We start from the raw sequence: 17,680 nt of genomic DNA on the forward strand, positions 1-17,680 counted from the left end.
AATGGAACAAAAAAATAGCAACAACTAATCATATCCCTCTTTTTCTCTTTGCAAAGCGTGAAGTTTGGTTAACTTAAAGGGTTCATTTTTTAGAGTCTGAGACAGGTAGCACATGATCAAATTCAAGGTAGGAAAGGCCAACCTAGTTAGGTTTTCTAGCCTTGATGCTAGTCCTTCCACTTTTTTTTACTCCACTTGTAGGCATTATAAATAAAATTACATTATGTTGCTTTATTGTTTTTTGATTGTATGAGATGTAAAAAGGTAAAAAGAAATGAAAATACTTGAATTATGTTAGAAAGTAAAAAAGAAAAATAACTAATGAAAATATAAAAAAATATGTGAATGAAAAATGTGAATGAAAAATGTGTACAACTTAATAATATAAGTCTAATGGAAAATGTGTAGCCCAGTTCAATTTGATTTTGACCCGTAAGATTTTGGCTTATAGGTGGGATGTGATTTTAGTTTTTTAAACAAGCTCGACCCATACCAACCTGTTGACTGGTCAAAGCCTGAAAAACCCAAGTAATATATGGGATTTGGACACAATAGGGTGAGCATGGCCCGTCCCCTCACTAAAATATTTTTTTAGTCGCCAAAAGTAAGATTTTAGTTGCCGAAAAATTTTCCCAACTAAATAATTTGGTCGCCGGATTTGTCGCGGGAAGATTGACGAGGAAAGTATTGGCAACAAAAAAATATTTAGTCGCCAAATGTCCTATTTTTGTCAACTAATTTGTTAATAGCCAAAAGTAAAGGTATTGGCAACAAAACTAATACTTAGTCGCCAAAAGCTACTAATTTAATTTATATCACATTTTCAACTACTAAAATTTTTGTCGCCAAACTTCAAGCATCTAGGGCGACCAAAGTTTTAGTCGCCAATATATATATATATATATATATTTTTCATCTAACTTTTTTTGGCTACAAAATGTTTAGTCGCTGAAAGTTCGATTTGGTGTTTAGCTACTAATAGTTTAATCGCCTAAAATCTACGTTTTATAGCTACCAAAGTTTTAATCGCCTATAATATAATTTTATGTTTTGGGCGACTAAATATTTAGTCGCCAAAAGATTTAATTTTTTTTCAACTACCAACTATTTAGTCGCTGAAAATATTTAACTCCATTTTTAGCTACCAATTGTTTAGTCGCCAAAAACATCATTGTATGTTTTTTTTTTTTCATTTTAATTAATTTGTCCACAACCTGTATGTATCTACCACAACCTGTAACAAGTATAAAAAGAAGACTATATATACATATATATATATATATATATTATCACCCATTCCATAGTGCATATTTTACTTACAACCATCAAACAAAAAAGAATAATTTATAATGTCAACTTCTATAAAAACCAAGTATATATTCCAATTGGAAATAATAAGTTCATACATAAGAAATAAGCATACCAAAACAATGTCCTCCATACAAAAAAATATATTTACTACCATGCAAAATGACCATTTGGCATGGTACAAATTATCATTGTAATCTGTACCACGACAAAAGATAATCTATATACCACGACAATAAATATAAGTTTCATGTCAAAAGTATTACGTGCCACAGCAAAAGTTATATATACGATTCATCCAAATACCACCCAGAAAGCAGAGGACGACAAAAAAGCAGGACTGTTCAAAAGTGTAAATTATCCTCCGTACACAAAAATGAAAGATCCACATGTCTATGCTAAAAGCCATCTACAAAACAAAAATTGCACCCATTAGTTCATATAGCATTTGAACATAATTTCCATGCCAAAAAAGTCCATTGGCATCTAAATAACGCAAAGTGCACAGGAGTAAAAATCCATTGGCATCTAAAAAATGACAATCAATGTAAGGTCAACAGTAATGAGAAAAAAATTAGCCCCTAAAAAATGACAATCAATGTAAGGTTGTGCAACATATGCAGTAGTAATGACATAAAATTACTTTATAAAACTTGGCAATGCTTATTTGTCAAACTACAAGATGATTGAAGGTCAACATTAAGGTTAAATCGGGCCTACTCTTCAGTTTGGTTCTTTACAACCCTGTTTGGTTGTCACATTTGGCAAAAATATCATGTTGTTGGGTAAATGTTTCACTGTACTGAGAGATCATTGAAATGGTTTTGACTATTGCATATAAGCTGTGACAATTCAATAAATTAGGCTAGTCAATCCAAACCACCTAGAATCTTATAAATGGACCCATCTATATGATCATTCTCATTGTTGAGCGTTTTCAGGGGCTACTTTGCATTTTTAGCCCCGAACAACCTTTTTCGACTAAGTTTACGGCGTTTTTCACTCCAACTCCCAACCTACGTGTGCTAATTATACCCCGTCTATCCCCACAGGTCCTATTTGTGAAGAGGAAGCTACCCGTTACATCCATAGAGTGGTTCAGGGGCTGCGTTGCATTTTTGCCCCCGAACAGCCTTTTTCGACTAAGTTTATGGGGTAAATCACTCTAACTATCAAATTATGTGTGCTAATTACATCCCGTCTATCTCCACAGGTCCTATTTGTCACAAGAAAGGTACCCGTTACATCCATAGAGTGGTACAGGTGCTGCGTTGCATTTTCGCCCCCGAACGGCCTTTTTCGACTAAGTTTTCGGGGTAAATCACTCCAACTCCCAAACTACGTGTGCTAATTACATCCCATCTATCCCCACAGGTCCTATTTGTCACGAGGAAGCTACCCGTTACATCCATAAAGTAGTTCGGGGGCTGCGTTGCATTTTTGTCCCCGAACCGCCTTTTTCGACTAAGTTTACGGGGTAAATCACTCCAACTCCCAAACTACGTGTGCTAATTATATCTCGTCTATCCCCACAGGTCCTATTTGTCATGAGGAAGCTACCCATTACATCCATAGAGTGGTTCAGGGGCTGCGCTGCATTTTCGCCCCCAAACTACCTTTTTCGACTAAGTTTATGGGGTAAATCACTCCAACTCCCAAACTACGTGTGCTAATTACATCCCGTCTGTCCCCACAAGCCCTATTTGTCACGAGGAAGCTACCCGTTACATCCATGGAGTGGTTCGGGGGCTGCGTTGCATTTTTGCCCCTGAACAGCCTTTTTCGACTAGGTTTACGGGGTAAATCACTCCAACTCCCAGACTTATATGCACCTCAACCTTGGAAACTCATAGGATTTATTATTCGAAATCTCAACAAATTTGATAATTCAATACAAACAATCCAAACCTCAACAGTTTGATGAACACAAAATCAAATTTTGCTGCGGCAGCCACAGTAACAAAAGCCAAAACCAAAAAAAGTAACAAAAGTGTATCAATACTTAACCTCCATTTGCTTGGGGTCCAAATCATAGTCAATTGGATTCATACTCTTGACAAAATAAATAAAAAAACACAAATTCACATTGAGCTTATAAAACATTTCAATGACACTAAAATAATGATCACAAATAGTTTTGATAATCTCAAAGTTAATGGCAATTCTCTTACTTGATCCTCATTTAGCATAAATACAATAAAATATGCAGTTTATTGCAGTGACAAAATCCAAACTCATAAGCCAAAGAGTTCACAAAGTTAATGGCAATTCTCTTACTTGATCCTCATTTAGCATAAATACAAGAAAACATTAAAAATTCAGCCATGAGGGGATCTCATAAATCAATGTTCAAGGCATTTTTTCGAATGAAATTTTGCAGTTTATTGCAGTCACACAATCCAAACTCATAAGCAAAAGAGTTCACAAAATTCTCTAGAACTGTAGACAATTAGGAATCCAAAAAAATTATTAAAACAGCAGCTCTATGGTTTTTGTCATAAACCAACCACAAAAAAAATACAACAGAGTATTTTTTGTGGTTAAAATAAATGAGCCTGACTTCCTAAAGACATTAAAATAAAAAGTTATCGATCAAGCTGGTAGGGTGTTAATTTCTCATTTTGAAGTTTAGGAGTTATTTTTATCTTTTTCGTAGTTCAAAACTCCATATGTGGTTGTCATGAAACTATATCAATATGATTTCTAAAGAGATCAAGAAAAAAGTTAAAACATCAAGCTTAATTTTGTTATCAAAATCAACAGTGGTGCCACATAAGTTTCGGGGTCACAAAGCACAAATAATTGAAGTAGATGTGTCATGGTTTCTTCTACATCTAGGGCTAATTGAGAATTTTATCAGTATTTTTACTTGAACACAGTTTGCCTCATTTTTAATCTGGATATGAGAATAAAGGCAGAAGAGTGGTTTTGGAGTGAGCATCCCATTGTAGAGATTCCCACCATTTCTTCCTAACCTACGAGTGGCTGGATCAGGGATCCAATTGACATTAGCTGACTGCGCTTTAGAATGGTGCCCAATCTGAAGAACATAAAAGGGACATCTTAGAACAAGCCTGGATCATTAGTGGTACCACAATCTGCATTCATCAAAGTACAAGTAACACATGCATAGGGACCCCTGTTCTAGAAGGAAATGTTCTACAGAGGCTGGGAAATCTGTCTCATTGAGCATCCCTCAGGCCAGGGTTTCAGTGCATACCATCAATATTTTCGATTTTACGGCTGTTAATTTGTGTTTAGGGAAATGATTGATAGGTATTCACCTATACTACACCCTTTTAATATACCTGAAAAGGTACTTCGCTAGAGGGTCAATGGAGTTGCCACTATAAGTACCAGTGCCAAAAAAACTGTTTTCATTTATGTTTTGATTTTTTGATTGTTGTTTTGAAAAATTATTGGGAGTCGCCACTTGGTTTTTATTTAGGGTACCACCAACAATAACCCAAAAAATAATGGAATCAAAATAAAGCCCTATTTTACTTAAAGATCACCAGAGGACTAAATTTGGGAGCTATAGTTAGGGTAAGGATTGGAACTATTCAAACCAAATAATAAACAATATCCTAATTAACATAAACATGTAAGCATATGAGAAAATAAACCGAAAGGAAATCCAATTATAGCAGGTGAAAAAGATTAATAAAATATTATGGTTTCAAAAGATCCATATCAACATGTGATATGTTCTTGAATGACCATAAACCTTATATCGTAAACATGTAAAAGTTATGATAAGATCATGATATTAGGGATGAAACAAATAAAAGGCTATGTTACGATCCCATTTAAGGATGAAGAGATCATACCAAAGCTTATAGAAAAAAAGAGGTGGGAGAGATACCCTAAATCAAACATTGATATATAATAACTTAAAGCATAAAAAAAACATAAAATTAAACCTACTATAAAACTTAACATAAAAACTAATTACATCTCGTCTATCCCCACATGCCCTATTTGTCACGAGAAAGCTACCTGTGACATCCAAAGAGCCTTCTAACATATCTGCGGCAGTGTGCTATCTTGATGTCCTTTATAGCAGATTTTTCACTATGCAGGGTTTGTGTGTGTGATAGAGCTTGTGTGTGTGTGTGTGTGTGTGTACAGAAACTTGAAAAAAAAAGCTTACAAATTGGACAATAATGATAGGAAGCAAGTATCAATACAAGAAACATAAAGTAGACTTTAGCAGACATATATTATTATGATATGGAATGCTCAGACAGTGCTATCATCATATAACAAATCAAATAGTGCTAAAGAATGATTGTATTGTGCAGTTCATTAGGAAAAGGGATTTATGTTAGGCATTCATAGCATATTTTGATATATTAGTAATGCCATTCAATTGGATGAGGCTCCTAATTTAGTGACTTCCCTCATATTCATAAGCTCATCCTACTCAATTCCGGGGAAGTGAATATTTCTTTGAAATCATATGGTTACCTTATGGAAATCAGAATGAAATCCTTTGGAGTATTGAAACACCAAGTCCTCTGCTGCTAAGTCTACTCACATTACGCCTCAAAGCCTATTCGAAGCACAGGAAAAAAACAAAACAAAACAAAACAAAACCCATAATCAACATTGTAATAGGTTTGAATACGAACTTTAGAAAACAATTCTACGTTCATTGTACACAATAATGTCAACATGATCCATTTTTTGTAGAACTTTTAGAACCACATCAATAAAATTCTTCTTACCGAATAGTAGGATGACCATCTGAACCCTGCAAGAGGGTCGTGAGCCGTGACACCACGTCGTTCAGATGATTGAGTTGTACTTGTTGGGCCTCCCGTGCTTTTTTTTCTTGTTCGACTTGTTTCATCATCTCTTCTCGTTCCCTCATAAGTTCCTCACGATCTCTTTGGCGCTCCTCTTTCTCCCTCAATAGCTCTTCATGATCTCTTTCACGAGCCTCTTTCTCCCTCAACAGCTCCTCATGATCTCTTTGACATTCCTCACGAAGAACCTCCAGTTCAACTCTCATTGACTCCATATGTTTATCGCGTGCTCGTGCCACACTATCAGGTGTCGAAGAGGGTTGGGGGCCTATCCCAAATCCACGCAAGTAATTTTTTTTAGGCCCAAGCACTTGCTTGGATAGTTCTTCTTGGGTCAATGGAGTCCCGGCATCGGTGGTTACCACTTGTAGATTCACCATCTCATCCTGTCATGGCAAAAAAACAATTAAGTATTTACCAGAAGCACAAACAATGACAAAAGAATTTACAACAACTTTATTAATTGATATTCAAGACAATTGGTTTCAATGTTCAATACTCACATGTAGCTCACCACATTTGGGGTCAATCCAGTCTCCCGTCTTTTTGGACAACGTGATTTCTTATAAAATTCAGGAAAATCTAGATCTCCATCCTCATCTACTTGTTAGGTTTGAAATAACAAAATTAAAAACTGCATAAAGTAGTATTGAAAATTAAGAACAAGCATTGATTTGTACATTACTAAATTAACAACTTCACACCATAAGCGACACTGCTATTGTAAATGATCAAGATCCACTTGTATGATTATATGGTAGCATACGCCTATTTGCTCTACCAGCATTTAAGCGTTTCTGGAAAAAAATATTTAGTGAAGAATTTTTACATATCAACGTATAATTTAATTTGAAGAATGGGGTTTATAATTATTTTGTTACCAAGTGAGATTCATCTTTCCAAGCCACATCAATCAAATATTTCTAGTCCTCCAATCTGACTCCAGTAGGTGGATAACTATAGGGGTCATCAACACGTTGTTCCTCAAGTTCGAGGAACTCTTGTTTCAGATTGGCCTCGTTTGGGAAGTGACTATTTTAGTAGGCTATTTAAGTTTTTGGCTATTTTAAGTAGGCTAAAATTTTTGTGTTTGGGAAGATGATTGGATTTTTTTGTGGTTGGATGTAATATTTGTGAGAGAAAAAATGAAATGATTATGGGTTTGATGTGATATTTTGTCTTATTAGCTATTTTAGCCTATTTTGTCTTTTTGTGATTTTTAGCCTAAATTTGGCTATTTTTTTTCTTCCCAAACACCCCCATTGTATCTCCAATCCTTGTACAACAAATATACCTTCCTATCTGAGATTGAATGCATCAACCAATTAAGACTCTGATATTAACATTACATAATACTATGCTTTTCAAATTTTGCCATAAAAACTATTGAACTGCTTTACTTCTACACTTAATAGGAACATAACAAGGAAGAAAACAATAGAGTGAAATTATGAAGATGAGTTATTTGGCTTCACATGGCAGAGCTTATAAGTAAAATCTTATATTGAGGAAGTGTTACCTTTTCTAGAACAAATTACAGGATTCATGATGTAGGTTCCATCCTTCTGATTAATAACAACAGGATGTAATAGATTCCAAGAAAATGAAGCAGATTTAAGGCATCAGCTTGTGTTTTCAAGCTTAACTCGAGTTCAGATTAGCAAACCAGTACAACCCAAACATCTATTCATTCTCTCTCTCTCTCTCTCTCTGTGACTAGAAACTACGTGAGATCCCAAAGTTCCTTCCTCTATGACAGCCAAAGAAGCATATACATGAACAGCAGACTACTTTATACCCAGCCATTCACATACCTTCAGCAACTTTCGGTCTTGTCCCCAACCACATAACGATTTTTAGTAGTGCTTGAGCCTGATGAGTGAAGCAGGTTAAGAGGTTGAACATTGCACAAAATTAAGGAATTTTGGATAACATCTGACTACGTAATAGAAGAAGAACAAAAGCCGTATTCTTAATTTCCCCCATTACATCAACATAACAAGAAGGACAAAGAAACAAAGTTCCGACCTATCTACTTAGACAACACATATCGGAATTTTGAACTCATACGGAAAAACTCTATGTCCGTATCTGTATCAAAGTCACTTTGCAGCTCATCTTCTTCTTCTTCATCTCCTGCGATTGTTAGTTCATCTTCCTCATCACAGATGAAAGCATCATCCATAACACCCTTGGGTTGTACACGCTTATTGGACTAAGAAACTTCCATTGAAATAATTTCAGGTTCAATACCATTGCGACGCAAAACAACAACATCCTCAATAGGCTCAGTTGGTACAACAGTAGTGGTTTCATCTTGTTGCAACACATCATCAACTTCTGGCACATCCATCTCAAGCACATCCCAAATTCGTCGATGTTGAAACTTTTCTACGACTCACCAATTCGCACCTATCATGAACATAGAAAACTTGTTGAACCTGGCTTGGTAACACAAACGAGTCATCTTTATACCATCAACTTCTTACATTAACAATTGTGACATGTGGTTCGACACGCAAAGTTCGGTTACCACTGGTGTTATACCATTCGCATTGGAACAAAACAACCCGATGTCCAAATAAATGTCATTTCCCACACTTTGCAAAGGCAGCCATAGAACTTTATCAATTGGCCTTGGTGGTCCCCTTCTACTACCAATCCACTATTTTGATATTTACGACGGTTGTCACGGTCGATAGTATGGAATCGGACGCCATTACAAATGCATCCCGAATATGTGTTCACTAAGGCATTAGGACCATTGGCTAATGACCACATCTCATCAGTTGTTTCGGGTGTCTTTTGGTTTCGCAATTGGTTCATCTACACAACAAAGTACATCATGTTAATTCCAACTTAGAATAATTTAACGTTATCTGTAAACTATACTATAAGGAATTTTAGCTTACGCGAGCTTTGAACCATTTAGGAAATTCTTTACATTGTCGTGTTGCAATGTCACATGCACTTCCATGTTGTTGTTGCAACAAGAGCTTGTGTTCTCTAGTTAATACAATGTAATTCATGAGTAATTGGAATAATGAAGACTTAAAAAAAAAAAAAAAAATTGTAGCGCACATATGGTGTATATTTGGTTCGCATCATACTCTAAATATTTGTCCACTTCCATGCTATTGTGTAGGACAAACCAATGAGCCAATTCGCGATCAGCTACGGACACATCAATTGCCCTTGGGAGTAGATCAAACGGACAAACATTTTGAGTGAAAATTGCCAAACCCAAGCCATTGTCACCCCCATCATAGTACCTTTCTTCCCGGTTAAACACCGTTTCAACTCCATCCAAATATATTGAACAAAACGTCGTACACTCTTTCGATATGTAGCCCTCCGCAATGGAACCTTCTGGCCGAGCTTTATTTCCCAAAAATCCTTTTAGAAGTCCGAGCATCCTACGTGTCAACATCAGCCTGTTCGTCAGTATGGTCATATTGAACTATTTAAATGAAAAAAAGTTCAGACTCATAGTTATACCTCTCAATAGGATACATCCATCGATATTGCACAAGCCCTCCAAGCATAGCCTCGTGAGGCAAATGAATTGCCAAGTGGACCATAACATCAAAAAAAGCATGAGGAAAAATCTTCTCAAGTTTACTAAATATAAGTATGATTTGTTCTTGCAGTTTCTCCAAATTAGTCACCCTCAATGTCTTTGAGCACAACTGTTTGAAAAAGCTTCCCAACTCAAACAATGCGATCCCAATCATGGTAGGAAGGTATCCTCGCATCCCAATTGGAAGAAGTCATTGTACAAAGACAGGACAGTCATGACTCTTGAGGCCAACTAACTTACCACCATTTGCGGTGTCACAATTGGATATATTTGTTGCATAGCCATCAGGATACTTAATCGATTTCAAGAAATCACAAAACCTTGTCTCTCTGCCGGGGACAATGTGTACAATGCCGGAGGCTTCTCGAAAGAGCCATTGCCATGCCTTATCAAGTGTAACTCCTTTCGTATTCACATGTCCTCTAAATCCAAACGTACTTTTTCCGTGTCCTTGTTCTTGCCATCTATGCTCAATAATGTCCCAACCAGATTGTCACATATATTCTTCTCTATGTGCATGACATCAAGGTTATGTCGAAGCTTCAGTGTTTTCCAGGGTAGATTGAACAAAATGCTTCTTTTTGTCCAGTTTGGAGATGGATTTTCATTCCTTTGTCTTTTTCGGTTGTTTGGACGCTTTCCATATGGCCTATACGTCCCCAAATTAATTTGCTCTAGTATTTGTTCTCCCGATAACTCCACTAGTTTCAACCGATTCTCAATTTCACCATCGAAGAGCTTACTTCTTCGCCAATTATGATTCTTAGGTAAGTAGCGACGAGAATCCATATACCTTATCTTACTTCGCAGACTCTGCAATGATACATCCAAGTTACAATTAGGACATGCGAAGTAACCTTTTGTACTCCAACCAGACATGTTACCATATGCATGGAAGTCATTGATGGTCCACATGACTGCTGCATGCATTGTAAATATTTGGCCGTTTAAGGCATCATATGTTTGCACACCATGCTCCCACAAATTGTTTAACTCCTCTACTAATGGTTGCAAGTAAACATCGATGTCTCTTCCAGGTGCCGATCGTTCGGGAATAAGCAATGACATCATGACAAACGGATCTTTCATACACTTCTATAGGGAAAGATTGTAAGGCATTAAGATTACGGGCCACATGTAGTACGATGTACTCATATTTTCAAATGGATTGAAACCATCCATGGCAAGTCCTAGCCTTACATTCCGAGGATCTATAGAAAATGTAGGATGCTGCCTATCAAAGTCTTTTCATGCCTCACCATCAGCTGCATGTCGTAACACTCTATCATCCACACGTTTATCTTTATGCCATCTCATATTTGCGGCTGTTTTTTTCGACATGTTCAATCTCTTCAACCTCGGTGTCAAAGGAAAGTACCTTAATATTTTGTGACGAATTTTTTTACCCGTCTTGTCGTTCAACTTGTATCTAGACTCCTTACATGTAGGGCAATTCTCCAATTTTGCGTTGTCCTTCCAAAATAAAGTACAATCATTCTTACATGCATGAATGATCTCATATCCCAAACCCAATTCACGTAAGAACTTTTTCACTTTATAAATGATCCATGGAACAGTTTCATCACACTTTGGTAGAATGTCTTTGAAAACTTGCATAACCATATCGACCGATTTGTTACTCCATTTATTGTACACCTTGACGTGAAGCATCTTAATAATGAAGGACAAGATGGAGAACTTTTCACACTCCGGATATACTTGGCGTTGAGCATCATTGAGCATCATCGAACAACTTAGTGAACTTCAATAAATTGTGCATCTCCAAACTATTACGTTCTTCGTCGATATGATCATCCATAAGACCACTCATGTAAATCTCTTCTAACATAATAGACAGTTCACCCAAATTATCGTGATTGGCTGTCAGTCCAGCTCCATTGCTTTCAGTATCATTGTTTGACACAATAGGCTGATCACGACGGATGGGAACATGTTCCCCATGGTGCACCCAAGTTCGATAAGAACACGCGATTCCTCTTCAAATTAAGTGCAACCATACTTGTCGACCAAATTTTGTGCCGTTCAAGCAATCGACACACAGACAACGAATTTCATCCTGTGGCCCTAAATTCTTCGTAGCAAACTCAATAAATGACTGAACACCTCGTTGATGCTCTTTACTTTTCAACCTATCTTTGATCATCTTCCAACTCTTGTCCATCTTTCGAACCCTACAAACCAAGCAAAGATGAACATGGGAATGGACAACACATAGAAAATTACTCAATCATGGAAAATCCACAATATGCAAGATTTGTGGATAGTAGAAGGTCCTATTTGTCCTATTCAAATTCTAAACCAGACGCATAATAGACCGACCATACAAAGGTCCCAAAATTTCTTAAATTCATATTTGAATTCGAAAGACATACGTCTACTCAAATTAAGACTATTTTACCCTTTTCAATTATTTACCAAGTAATAGCAATATTAAACATAGCTTTAATATTTTAATTATTTTTAAATTGAGACATTTAAATTTTATTGAATTTTACTAAATGTAATACATAATTAAATAGCGTTGGGTCAAAATGGTCATTTAACCACCTAATCCCATCTCCTCCCTTATCCCGCCCATATGTGTCCACCCCCCCCCCCCCCAATGGGACATCATAGTCCGGAGGGACTAATTTGATAAAAAAAAATGGCTCACTACCTTTGATAAATCATTGTCGATGCAAATGAAATTCTCAATCTTCGCATTTTCCCAACAAACTCTCAACCAAACCATCTATCTACCCAACGAACCTTTAGAGACTGTCACATGAATTTCATCTCTAACAACCATAGTTCCAACACCAAGGACAAGTGATTTATTTCACTGTCATCTATGCCACAAACATCGGACAAACCATGCATCTTTGGTAAAGATACTGCCTTTATCAACTTTTAGATAATTATTTTTGGAGAAATCACAATTGAGTGAAGGTTGAGAAAAAAAAAACCCCACAAATATAGAGGAGTGTAAGTTTAAGTTGTACCTCCAAATTATTAAAAATTTTGAAACAAACAATGGACTATTAGTCCGGAGGGACTATTAATCCAATCCCATGTCTCAATCCCTCAAAACAAACACCACCTATATTTTTGTTTAAATTTCATTCTAAATTTTTTTGTATGTCATGGGTTCATATGTGTTGATATTTTTGTGTATGTACTTGTATATATGATTTACATATTTGTAATTGACATCAACCATATCATTGCTCTTTATCCTTTCTTTTGCAACAAGATAACCTTTATCCATCTCCAACATCCAATTCCACTGTTACACAATACCATGTCCTATCATATTCAATGCCATCAAATATTTTGTGTGTATGTGTGAATTACAAAAGTACATGCAACAACCACTCTCATAGATCCAACACTAACGTTTGGCATCACACAAGATCATATCATATTATCTTGAACCCTCTATTTTAATTAATCAGTCAAACAACTACATTCAACATGATCATCTTGGCCTAGTGTTAAATTAAGGCTTTAAAGGAGTAGGTAATATCAATTCAATTCTATCTAATGGTGCATATAGAAATGCGTACTAGTGTGTGTGCACATGCACATCTATACAAATGTAATACCCAATCTAAATATTTTATATAAACAGAATGGCAACAGAACACACACACAAATACACAAAGGAAAGGAAAGGAAAGGAAAGAAAAGAAAAATGCTTCCTCATAGCACCTTCACGAAGCATTTTTGTATATTAAGATCATCATTTGCGAGAAACATATTACTTGTTGCAAGTTCCATTTCTTTTTTTCCAATTCAACAATGCTATTCCTGCCAAAAAAAAATTCCTCTTTCCTTCTCATTGTAAAACAGTTATGTTGTTTTTGGATCATAAATTTGTGACGTGATTTGAGGTGGAAAAAGAAAACCGAAGAGAAAAGTGGAGGGAAAAAAAAAGGATGCTTTCCTTTTCTTTCCCCTCCACGAATTCCTCCATTAATGCAATATCCAAGGAAAACCTTAGAGAATCAATGAGTTATGGATTAACAAAATAACAAGGCAAGAACTGTTTTATCAGTCTTTCCTAAAGATTCAACCACACATCTAAGTCAGCCTTTACTAATTTTGATCATATTATTTTTTACATTCCTTCATTACTGTTTATGATAATCATGGAAAGTTAGGTAGCTATACCATTTTGTAACAATTTCAACTGTGAACAAAGATAAACACACACATGCATATATATATATATATATATATAGCAGGGTATATGTATATGTGGTTAATAAATGTATGTATAAAGCAATATGAAGATGGCATCTGACAGATAAAAGTAAAATGCGAGTGAAATTAAGCAAAATTGTGGATCGAGCACTCGAATTCGAGAAGCATTGAGCTTCAATGTCCACAGAGAGAGAGAGAGAGAGAGAGAGAAGGGTTTATCGCTGTTTGGGTATTCAGGGTTTTTCTTTTTTGGTCCCTAATTTTTATTTCTTCTAATTGACGAAGCAAAGCGAATGTCTTACGAAACCCATTTACAAAATCAACACAAAAATATACCCTAGATGAAGTGTGAGAGATGGGGACATACGGGAAGGGAGAGAGAGAGAGAAATAGAGAGATGGCTTGAGAGGGAGAAGACCGAGATTGACAGAGAGGGAGAAGACCAAGAGCGACAGAGAGAGAGACAAAAACCTGTGATTTGCAGTAGTGGCGGTGGTGATTTCCAGCGGTGGCAGTGGCGCTGACGACCTACGACGGTGGAGTTGGCATCAGGTTTGGTGTTGAGTGGTCTGTGTTTTTGTGAGTGGTCTGTGTTTTTGTGTGTGAAACAAATGGGAGGGCGCCAATATTTACGCTTCCCTCCAGAACAAATTTCCTACCTTTAGCGACTAAATATTTATTTTGTCGGCAAGACTAATTAATCAACGACTAAATTATTTAGTCGCGCAAGAGTTCCCGAATAAATAACCCCATTTTTTAGCGACGAAATTTTTTTGGTCGGCAAAAGACAGTGTACGCCGACTAAAAGCAGAATTAGTAGCCTAAAATTTCGACAAACACCGACAAAAAAACTTTTTAGTTGCCTATTGTGCATATTTTTAGCTACTAAATTTTGTTTTAGTAGCTAGTAACTATTATATGGCTACTAAAAAAATAATAGTAACTAAAATTCACAACATTGCTGACCAATATGAAATTTAGTCGCCAAAGGTCCGACTTTTGGCGATCAAAAATGTTTGTCTCCAAATTTGGTGGCCAAAGGTGCATTTTGTTGTAGTGCCTAGGTAACGCCTTAAATGGGGCACATCCTCCTAAGCTGAATGCCAATCTCATTAGAGCCTGGGGTCCCTAGCTCACTTTCAAATGCCAATAATTACTAAGTGACTAGAGGGTAGAGCTTGTTTCCGTTATTGTTAGCAATTCTTTTATCTGTTGTTTTTCCAATTGTTGGTAAGGCAACAAGTTGACACTAGCACCTAAGTCTAGCAATGCCCTATCGATGAAGTGGTCACCTATGACACATCTTTGGAAGGGAAAGTAAAGGTTAGCTAATGATCTTGACTATAAAATAGAAGACAAATTAATCTAAACTATTAAAACTAAGGCCAAGTTTGGCAAGTTGAAAAAAAAGCCAAAAAGCCAAAAAGTCAAAAAGCTACTTAAAAAGTTAAAAAGTTATCACTATTCACCAAAAGTCAAAAAGTACGGTTGCACAACTCCCAATCCTAATTTTCCCCTACGCACTATGTATAACATAGTTTAAAGACATTTTCAAAAAAATGTGGTGTTTTGTTATATAGATATACATCTTACAATTAAAATTCTGATTATAATTTTTGCTTAAGTTTTCTGGCCTATGATGTGCAAGAACCAATCGTTCTTAAGAAAATACCAACCAAACCACTACATGAGTTACACAATCAATCAATTAAAAGGATTTTTCATTTTTCAAAAAGAATAATATTTATGAAATTACTATGTAATATACGTAGCATTATTACAAGAGTAGAGTAGCTACTGATTGAACAATTAAAATGAAAATTAAACATTTAATTGCAAAATAAAAATAGTATGCAATTGAATAAGTAAAATACACACAACATATTGAGAAGTAAAGCATACCTTATTTTCTTTTTTCCGACTCCACACATGCCATCAAAACTTCCAAATAAGCCTGTTTTATTACAATGAAAATCTTATGAAGACATTTTACTCATGTTTCAAAACTTTAGAAACTGTTAACAAAATAAAACTTCCAGAATCTTTTGTTCATAAATATAAGCTAATAAAAAAAAAGGGAAAAAGCAGTAAGTCAAATAATGATCATGGATCTAGACCAAGATGAACTGAAGAAAAGAATGTACACCCCCAAGAAGGTGCAATGACAATGAAGTAGAAACATTACCTGAAGATTGAGGGGGCATGTCTCTCAGCCCTTTCGAGTCCCAACCCTTTAAAATTATGAAACTGGTATAATGAAGAATGGAATTACCAAGTGACTGAATTGCTCTAGTATATGTGTACATACAAGAAGTTCCAAGTTAGACTAACCTACCCCACCGGTTACCAGTCAAAAATTAAAGCACAACATATAAAAGAAAAATTCATCAATCGACAAATTATGTTTTTGGTGGATTTTCATCTCAAATCTATCTGTTTCCCTGAATAGCATTTTGATAAGAAATTTCAAAAAATCAAGACCTCATTGATAAATCTCTGGATTGTATAATATCCTTCCTTTTATTGGACAATTTTTTTTTTCTTTTAATCAAATCAAGTAAAAATCTATTTCCACACTACAACATATAAAAGTTTTAAAGACCAAATATTTTGGTCTCTAAAAGTGAAAATTTTGTCGCAAAAGACATTTAGGGACCAATTTTCATCGTCATAAAGATAATCGCTAAAAGGTCTCTCCAAAAAGTTAAAAACAAGACTTTTAGCGACAAAATTTTGAAAATGTCACTAATAAATAGACTTTTAGGAACAAAATAATTTGGTCTCAAAATGGTTTATTTTTTGAGACAAAAAATTTGATCCAAAAGGATAATAATTCATCACTAATGTCCAATTTTTGTTGCTAAAAATATGACGACGACACTTTCGGCAACAAAATTATTTGGTCCTAAAAAACAATTTTGTCCCCAAATTTTGGCCTTTAAAACCTTAATTTTTTGTAGTGCCACCCAAAAATAAAAATAATAATAAAAACAGTAGGTGCACTAGAAGAGCTCAATTCAAACAGATGTCTATCCCGCATGGGGTCAAGGCTCTCAATCACTAAAATGATAGCAAATAATTAACTATTTATTCAAAACTCTAAATAAGATTCTTTGTTGCAGACCAAAAACAGTTCTTACACTTTCAAATAATATTTCTTCATTTCCTATATTAAAAAAATGAAAAAATTATATGTTCCATACCTTAAAAGAAGGTCATTTCCATCAAAAAGTGACAAAATAAACCTTACATCATTTAAATAAAATGTTTCATCAATCCATTTTTATTTTAATTTTAATAAATAAAACTGAGGGCTTAAAACCAAAGGGTTTTTCATGATGACGAAAGGAAAGGAAAGAATTCTTAGGGTGGGATGGTAAGGCAAACAGAAGAGAGAGTGAAGTTACCTGCTTCGAGCTATGGTGACTGCTCCTCTACGTCTTCTTTGGTCCCAGCGGCAGCTTTGGCTCTTCTCCTTCTTCTCTCTCCCTCTCTCTCTGTCTCTATCTCTCCTATCTCGTGCTATATACGGAGGCTTTTCCCAATATAAGCCTTTTTTACATTATATTTCCAAAACTAGGCCAACTTCTGACGGAAGTCCAAAACTAAGCTAAAGTGCCATTACTATTCGCGCTTTTACTGTTAGGAGGCCAAAAGTTGATGAATAGTGAAATCGCTATTTTAAATCGCGATTTTAATTAAGAAAACGCTGTTCCAAATCGCGCTTTTAACATAAAAAAAATTTCTGAAGAAAACGCTATTTAAAATAGCGCTT

General features: G+C 35.5%; 1 protein-coding gene and 1 long non-coding RNA gene across 2 annotated transcripts in view; both read right to left on the minus strand.

The window, feature by feature from the left end:
- Positions 1-17,418, minus strand: part of LOC114278450 (uric acid degradation bifunctional protein TTL) — a 71,724-nt gene extending 54,306 nt beyond the window's left edge. Inside the window, exons 1-3 of the mRNA XM_082869240.1 lie at positions 17,313-17,418; positions 16,091-16,152; positions 15,808-15,859 (exon numbers count right to left, since the gene is read on the minus strand). Coding sequence (XP_082725366.1) covers positions 15,808-15,859; positions 16,091-16,109 — 71 coding nt within the window. The 5' untranslated portion in view covers positions 16,110-16,152; positions 17,313-17,418. The remainder of the gene's footprint in view (positions 1-15,807; positions 15,860-16,090; positions 16,153-17,312) is intronic.
- On the minus strand, positions 1,378-6,807 carry LOC145790154 (uncharacterized). Its single transcript, XR_014328800.1, has 4 exons — positions 6,623-6,807; positions 6,039-6,505; positions 5,779-5,863; positions 1,378-1,717 (listed from the first exon to the last, which is right to left on the minus strand). It is a non-coding gene; the product is annotated as an uncharacterized LOC145790154 (long non-coding RNA).
- Positions 17,419-17,680: the final 262 nt, after the last annotated feature.

The sequence above is a fragment of the Camellia sinensis genome, chromosome 5 (assembly GCF_055761805.1).
Source record: "Camellia sinensis isolate YWXY chromosome 5, ASM5576180v1, whole genome shotgun sequence".
In the NCBI taxonomy this organism is placed as follows: domain Eukaryota; kingdom Viridiplantae; phylum Streptophyta; class Magnoliopsida; order Ericales; family Theaceae; genus Camellia; species Camellia sinensis.